The 7,702-nt window shown below is 45.1% G+C and overlaps 1 protein-coding gene across 2 annotated transcripts; it reads left to right on the forward strand.

Moving 5' to 3' along the window:
• The first annotated feature begins 30 nt into the window (after positions 1-30).
• Positions 31-7,701, forward strand: WDR74 (WD repeat domain 74). Of its 2 annotated transcripts, none has more exons than XM_061559112.1 (11): positions 31-116; positions 1,216-1,322; positions 2,507-2,628; positions 3,268-3,331; positions 3,474-3,617; positions 4,406-4,507; positions 5,352-5,452; positions 5,857-5,918; positions 6,472-6,614; positions 6,731-6,787; positions 7,016-7,701. In XM_061559112.1, exons 1-11 carry the CDS (start codon positions 53-55, stop codon positions 7,217-7,219), a joined length of 1,170 nt encoding a protein of 389 aa, XP_061415096.1. In that variant the 5' UTR covers positions 31-52; the 3' UTR covers positions 7,220-7,701. The 2 variants fall into 2 exon arrangements, with proteins under 2 accessions (XP_061415096.1, XP_061415095.1); XM_061559111.1 differs by having other exon boundaries at positions 7,013-7,699.
• Position 7,702: the final 1 nt, after the last annotated feature.

The following is a 7,702-nucleotide window of genomic DNA, read 5'->3' on the forward strand; positions in this document are numbered from 1 at the left end:
CCGCCCCGCCCCCTCCCCTCGTGTGGGGGCTCGTGTCGTCATTTCCGGTAACATGGCGACGTCCAGGGGCAGGAGAAGCCACGTGTGGCTCGGGACAGAGACCGGGATCCTCAAAGGTAGGAGCGGAGCCACCTTCACTCGCCTCGGCTTCCACATCTCAGTCTACTCTCCGTTAACTCCTCTCATCTCCGGTAGCCCATCTCCACTCGTCTCCGTCACATTTTACCTCTCGCTCGTCTTTCCTATCCCCGTCTCCAACTATCCTCGTTTCGCCGATCCTCGTGTTTCTATCTCGTCTCTCTGTCCCCTCTCCCCGTACAGCTCCGTATGTTTGGGCCCCGGGACCGCGCCGCCTGCATTGTCCCGCGAGCGGGCGGAGCTCTGTGGGGTTCTGCATGGGCATTCCCGTACGGGTAGTGCAGTGTGTAGGGTAGTGCCTCTCCTAGGCCGACTTGGCCTCATGAGTACCTCATTGCGGTGTGTAAATTTCGCCACTCGAGAGACAAAGAGAGCCGGGTGTGGTGCTGGCCACCCACTCCTCGTGTGCCGTGCCGGCCTTCATAGGTGCTCGCTTACATCACTTACCCCAACAGTCTGTTCAAGGATTTACGGTGGTGGTCTTTGGGAGGCAGTGTAGGGCAGGAGCGGGCAAGGGAGGGAAGCATGAATGGGGAGGGTAAGGATTTCAAGCGAGCACAGTCTAACAAAGAATGGCAGGGTTAACTGAAAGGTTTACAAGGACTGGCGGGCTTTGGACAGGAAAACTCATTTCTTTAGAACGTGTTTTGTGTTTAGTTGTCCTTCCCCGCCCCTCCGATGATCACGGTTGACTACATACGGTGCGAAAGAAGTTCGACGTACATACGAAAGAGCAGAAATGTAGAGAAAGGCATCGGGGACGTTAATTACTGCTGCGAAAATGTAACAATCGAAAGCATACTCTTTGTTTTTTTCGGTAAAGTCACGTAGGTAAAAAATCGAAATATTTTTTTAAAATGTAGATTTCCCACCAATCAGGACCTGGTCACGTTCACAAGTTTTTTGTTTTCTATAATACGAGTGGACATAATCATAGTTTATGACAAGCACACGCTTTCCGTCGTATCTTTAAAATAATTGAACTTAAATTGTACCTTTAATTTGATAAGTTGTTATGGTCACATCATTATATTCGAGCCAATTGCGTCGCCTTCAGATGCTGTGAATTTTTTTCAGGAGTGGATTTGTCGAAGAAATGTGCCACAAATCACACGGATATCAGCACCCTGAGCCGCGAGCAGGAGATCTGCTGCCTGTGCTGGGGGGACGATGATGAGCGACAGGTGTGTATCAAAGGTCTCTCGAAACCAGGGATGGGAGAACATTTGTTCGACCGAGGACCCAAGAGCACTTTCAAATACCACACGTGTACACGCACACCCTAACGTTATCTATTGATAATGCGGGAAATGATTAGAGCTCACCCTGCACCGCGCATAATTGGATGGCTGCGTTTACGACAATCGCTTTTCGAAGGGTGTATAGATTTATATCAGTTGTGTACAATTCATACGCAATTATGATTGCACAAAAAAAGAATTCGATCTGTGAATACACGTCCTATTAATCAGCTCAACTTCCACCCCTTTGTTCTCCAATACCCCCCCTCTCCCGCATAATGAATCGATGTTATCAATCGGCTTTACTCAGCGTACCACTTGCCCCCCCCGACCCCTCACAGCAACCCCAACCCCCCCCCCCTACCTTGGCTCCCCCCCCCCCCCTCTTACCCTATATAGTCGCGTTTCTGTATTAGCTCTCTCCACTTCCTACCGTGATTTTGGCTGTAACGGTTCCACCTGAAGACGGAAGCTTGTGTTGCCTCCGAAACGTCGTGATTTAATTTAGTTGTTTTTTCATTTATTTTTTACCTACATGACTTTACCGAAAAAAACAAAGAATATGAATCCTTGCAGTCACGAAAACTTCAAATCTAGAACGTCCACATTTTTCACCACCTAATTTGAGCTCCAACACGTTACAGCTGATCACCAGCAGTGGCGCCTGACAACTCGGAGCCCCTGGCAGTGGGGTTTGCCGGGTCGCATTTTGCTGCGGCGCCCACATTAAAGGTCCCCTCGCTTCCCGCCAGCCAGGACGTGTGGCCAGGTGGCTTGAATAGGGGCCCACAACCATTATCACCACCACCAGAACCAAAGATCCCCCCCACGTAGTCACCTTAACAGACTGTTGGAGAAATACTCTTAGGTTTTTTTCGGTAAAGTCACGTAGGTAAAAAAAATAGAAATATAATAATAATAAATGAAAATAAATCAATTAAATCACGACGTTTCGGAGACAACACAAGTCTCCGTCTTCAGGTGGGACCGTCACAGCTAAATTTACCGTATGAAGTGGTACACTGTACATTACAATGTTTACAATTAGTGTTATTGTGCTTGTCATTTGTGTATTTTGAGCAGTGCGTTCCGTAAGGGAGGTCTGATTTGTGCCCTTTCTGTCTCAGGTGGTGCTTGGCTGCAGGAACGGCACGGTGAAGACGTTCAACTCTGAGAGCGCCACGTTTGTGAGCGAGCGAGACTGCTCTGGTGGAGATGGACCCTTCAGTGGCATTGCGTTGTGGGACAGGTGCGCCCGCACCTCCGATTAACACAGTTCGCTATGTACAGTGCGAAAAAAGTTCTACACACATAAGTAATATATCCCAACTTACGCTTTCACAACGAGTATGGTTTTCAGTAGAGCTGTGCTCTCGTCAATTCTTTAAGTAATATATTACTGATGGATATCAGTTCGATTACTCATTTTACCTGTGTGCTGCTGGACGGGAGACGATGGGATGGGGCTTGGCGAAGTTATTGACGTACAGCTGAGTCGCGCAGGGTGTGGTCTGTGGGGGTGGACATTATTCTTAAGGAGCGTCGAGAAAGGCAACACAAAATAATTAGTCGGTTCCAATTATTTGCCAACTCAATGGGCTAATTGTTCCACATGTAGTTTTAAGGGTATTGTTTGCCTGCGGAAGATGCTGCTCTTATTTTAAAACAACTTTCCAGTTGCAGGTCGTTGTCAAGCCCACAGCAGACAACAACAATGTGCAATTTGCTAAGGACAGTATAAGTAACCACAAAGCAATTTTAGCAACATCTTGTGGTGTTCCTACATTTTTATATTCTGAATTTGAATATACCCACTACAGTGCCAACACTTTCAAAGAAGTGCTTTCTTGGTAATGGCTGATGAAATACTGGTTGCTTGTGCTTTCAGTGCCCTGATCACCTGCAGGCGATCAGGACTGCTAAAGGTGTGGAAAGAAGACGAATCTGAGAATGTAAGTTGGAAGGCGTTTTTATAAAACAACACGTTTATTATTGAGCTTGCATTATTGTATGGTTACATATACATTAGCCTATCTAAAGCACGTGTGCTTAAGTGAGCTCTCGTAATTAAGTTGTGTGTGCGGTTGCGAGCAGGTAGAGGTGAACGTTGGTGCGGAAGTGTGGCGCATGCGTGCGAGGGCAGACAAGCGGCACGTGGTGGCCACGGGAGGCAGGGAGAACGACCTGAAGATCTGGGACCTCCAGCGGCCCGAGGAGCCCATCTTCCGGGCCAAGAACGTACGAACACGCTGCCTCCTGTGCATGTCTGCACGTTTCACAGCGCTCGTAATAACCATGTCGAATTTACAGGTTTATCCCCAGTTTCCGCTGCTGGATGAGGATTTTCCCAAGCCGCGGCCATTCCTTCATTTTTTGCGATGCTAAAACTTGTCTCCTGCACATACAGCAACCAACCATTATCAGTCCACTGCCGAATAAAGGTCTCAGAATTGGAATATTTCGACTGGAGGAATCCAATTAGCTATGAATCTCCCTTTCACAGATGTCCTGTTAGGGCGGGTCAGCAATTTACCACGACATAATACAAACAACGATAGGAGTGCAAAATATGAAAAGATTCGACCCCGGCCACCACTATCTCTCATTCCTGCTCTGTAACCATGAACTAGCACCTGCACCCGAGCTGATTTCATCACTCCCTCTCGGTAGATGTACTCTCGGGCGTGTTCCTTCCTTTGTCTGCCACTCTCATTATTCTTGATCACCAGCAATCCTCTTTTATTCCGATATGTCCAGCCCAAGGTTACTTAGGACACAATATGTTGCCTCCTTAAGTAAACAAGTTATTTGTTCAACTTTCCTCTTGTTGCTCAGTGCAATTTCAAATATGTGCCTCTCTTTCCTGCTTTGTACAATTTTATAATTTAGTTTGTCAATGTCTGTAATATACTGGTCATATGGTGGGCAAATTGAGCAATGACAAAGTAATTCACCATAATGTTTAAGTCGGACTTGTCAATATGGTTTGTTATTGCTGGTACTCTCTGCGTGTGTTATGACTGCAGGTAAGAAATGATTGGTTGGACCTGCGGGTGGCTGTATGGATCCGGGACCTGCAGTTCATGCCTGGCACAGAAAAACTGGTGACCTGCACTGCGCACCATCAGGTGGGCCTGCCTCTCTCATCCCTCATACTGCACATTTCCATCTAATTGTCAGTTTAACACGTAGGCTTTCGCGACCAATATTATTCATAATCAACGTTTTTGGGTTTAGATCGTCTTATTTATAAATGTGTCGTAACCTTGAAGCTTTCGCGACTGCAAGGATTCATACTCTTAGTTCTTTCGAAAGAACTAAGAGTGTGTCGTATGTGTCGTAACCCTCCACCCGATACGACCAATCAGTAAAAAAGTGTCACGTTGACAAAAAACAAATAGTTCACTGCTTTAGCCCACCGGTGTGTTAAAGCGTGAAACCACAACAACAACAAAATTGTAAATGTTGTGGTTTCACGCTTCAACACACCGGTGGGCTAAAAGCAGTGAACTATTTGTCTTTTGTCAACGTGACACTTTTTTACTGATTGGCCGTGTCGGGTGGTGGAGGGTTACGACACATTAATAAATAACGCGATCTAAACCCAAAAACGATGATTATGAACCATCTAATTGTCATTGTTAAGCTGCTGAAGTCTTTACGATGAGCTACTCATATAATACACAACACCACTTCTCCGCAGTGATTTGGGGGATGAATAACATCGATCCTGTTTTCCACTAATTTACTCCACTTCTTTGCGGGAACAAATCCCATATAATCATGTATAATAGGTAGAATATGGCTGTGGGATAGGGCTATTTCCGGACCCTACAGCTTCTATGGCTAATAGTAGTCGCAGATAAGAATTCGGTATTGTCATGTAAACGTTTATTGATGTCCTATACCAAAACTTCTAGCGCATTTTTCTGCTATCCTGTGCATGTGTGCTGCATGTATCTGGGCGGACAGGTGCGCATCTACGACCCCAGTTGTCCTCAAAGGAGACCCGTCTTTGAGACAACCTTCGATGAGTACCCACTGACAGCAGTCTCAATCATGTCCAGTCAAAAGTATGTACATCAATGAAACTACTAACCGCATGAAGCTAATTTTATTTTAATGTGTCAAAATTGAAAAAAGTGCCGTCAGATTACATGATAATGGCACTGGCAACGTGTATCACTGGCTGTGCTGCTTCGACTGATGTTTCTGTGGAAAGAATATGCTTATCAGAGTTTTTGGTTGAATGGATTTTTAGATTTACACTGTCAATTGTGTGCGATCAAAAGCCTGTTAAACATCTGAAAATGGTGCTTTGACAGTGATTTCAATTCAAGTCATCTCTTAATATTTTTGTTATTTAGTTTGTGTTTTGTACAATAGCTTTTGCCTCAATACACGTACAAAGAAAACATGTTTCTACATAACGCACTCATCGCTTGTTGTGTGAACCCTTTTTTGGTCGTCTTTGCAGCCAAGTCGTGGTCGGTAACACACATGGAGACATGGCCATCATTGACCTGCGCAAGAGTAAAGGTAATTGAAAGCAAAACCCAATGGATGCACAACCATGCTGCAAGCCAACTTGCAAACATATGAGATTCAATTACAGTGAGGCACCTCTTAATCCACCCTTGTATCTCTTATCTTCTTATAATCCGCTCTACCAAATCAATCTAAGGAATATCCTCTTATCCACACACAGATTATTCCTATTACCCATATTATATCTTCAGATAAGAAGCCACTGTTATTGATTTCACAGAAGCGCAAAATTTATATGTGCATTTACCCATGAAAGTCCACACGGATAACAGGAGTCATTTCCGTAATAAATGTAGCTACCAGGATCTCTGCCCCCCACAATCACCATAAGTTCAGTTTAACTGTAGCCCGTTTTTTACGTATAAACACCTTGACATTTTTTTCCGTATTGGCTTCTTTAGCTAGTAGATATTTATATCTATAGACTTTAAAACTGTGAATAGATTTTCAACACCAATTCAGGAACTGAGGAGTCATAATCACAGCACGGACGTCCCCTACTAAAGGTGTGTGGGTGGGTGGTTGTGCCTGCGTTCATGTGTAGGACCCGTATCAGGTGCCCTGAAGGGCCAGGCGGGCAGTGTGACCTGCATTCAGTGCCACCCCTCTCTCCCGCTCGTCGCGTCCTGCGGGTTGGACCGATACCTGCGGATTCACGACCTGGACACACGGAAGATACACCAAAAGGCAAGCTCTTGCACATTGCTGTACATATGGGCGCTCTTGTGTGGCAAGCAATGTACCAAGTGAATTAAGTATCCGCCCAGTCTTGCTGACAATTAACATGCGTTTATATTTTTCAGGTGTACCTAAAGTCAAGACTGAACTGTCTTCTTTTCACAAGCAAAGATAATTTGGAGGTGAGGGGAAGGTTCACCTTGTGTTGCCGTTACAGGATCGTATGGAATGACTGTTCAAATTGAGAAATGTAGGTTACAATAATGTCAAAGGATTTTATGAAATATGTCAAGGTCAGTGTAAATTTCAAGTTAGAGATTTTGGATATGACCTGCTGTGCGCAGAATATTATTTGAAGGGCACTGATCTTTTCTTTCATGCCTCACCATTGCCCCTCCCCCATACAGCAGGAGGCCGAGGAAGAGCAGACGGCCTTGCCCAAAGAAGACGTTACAAATGAAGATGATCTGTGGGCCACCATGGAAGAGATTGTGGAATGCAAGGGTTCCAAGAAGACAAACACCAAGAGCACAACCGTTTTAACCAAGAAACACAAACTGTCCGTCAAAAAAGCCATGCCCACTGTGAGCAAGAAGCACAGGGCAGGAAACTAAAAACCGGTGATCGTGTAACGCCTCCTCTCACTTAATGCGGAAAATATTTTCTCATTTTTTATTATTCATCTGCTCCAACCAAGATAAATGTCCACCACACATTACTGACCGTCATGTTATGTTTCACATGTGCATAGTTAAAATATATATAAATGCAGTTTGGTTTCATCGTCACTTTGTATGACGATTCTGTAATCGGCAGAAAGGTACATCACCACCGGCAGAAGATTGAGCCTCATTGCTGGTGGCACACATCAGTGTCGGCAGTGTCCGTGTCTGGCCTTTGATGTATTCAAGGGAACCGGGGCCCACTTATAACTTCTGCAGACCGATAATAAGCTTTGAGTATACATTTGCGATATAATCACAGCAGTCTTTGTGAATGATTTAATCCTTGAGTCTAATAAGATTACGTGAATTCTGCTTAAGGCAGATTACAGCTGGCAATGCGTGACACCACGAAGTCAAGAGGTTAACAGAACA

The sequence above is a fragment of the Lethenteron reissneri genome, chromosome 25, assembly GCF_015708825.2.
Source record: "Lethenteron reissneri isolate LAM-NWPU_2019-01 chromosome 25, ASM1570882v1, whole genome shotgun sequence".
Lineage (NCBI taxonomy): Eukaryota > Metazoa > Chordata > Hyperoartia > Petromyzontiformes > Petromyzontidae > Lethenteron > Lethenteron reissneri.

Bases quoted from the DNA above. Each gene is read 5' to 3' on its own strand.
- WDR74 (XM_061559111.1), top strand. From the start codon at position 53: ATGGCGACGTCCAGGGGCAGGAGAAGCCACGTGTGGCTCGGGACAGAG. The intron at 2,629-3,267 runs GTGCGCCCGCAC...TTGTGCTTTCAG, and splicing joins GGCATTGCGTTGTGGGACAG to TGCCCTGATCACCTGCAGGC. The intron at 4,508-5,351 runs GTGGGCCTGCCT...CTGGGCGGACAG, and splicing joins CCTGCACTGCGCACCATCAG to GTGCGCATCTACGACCCCAG.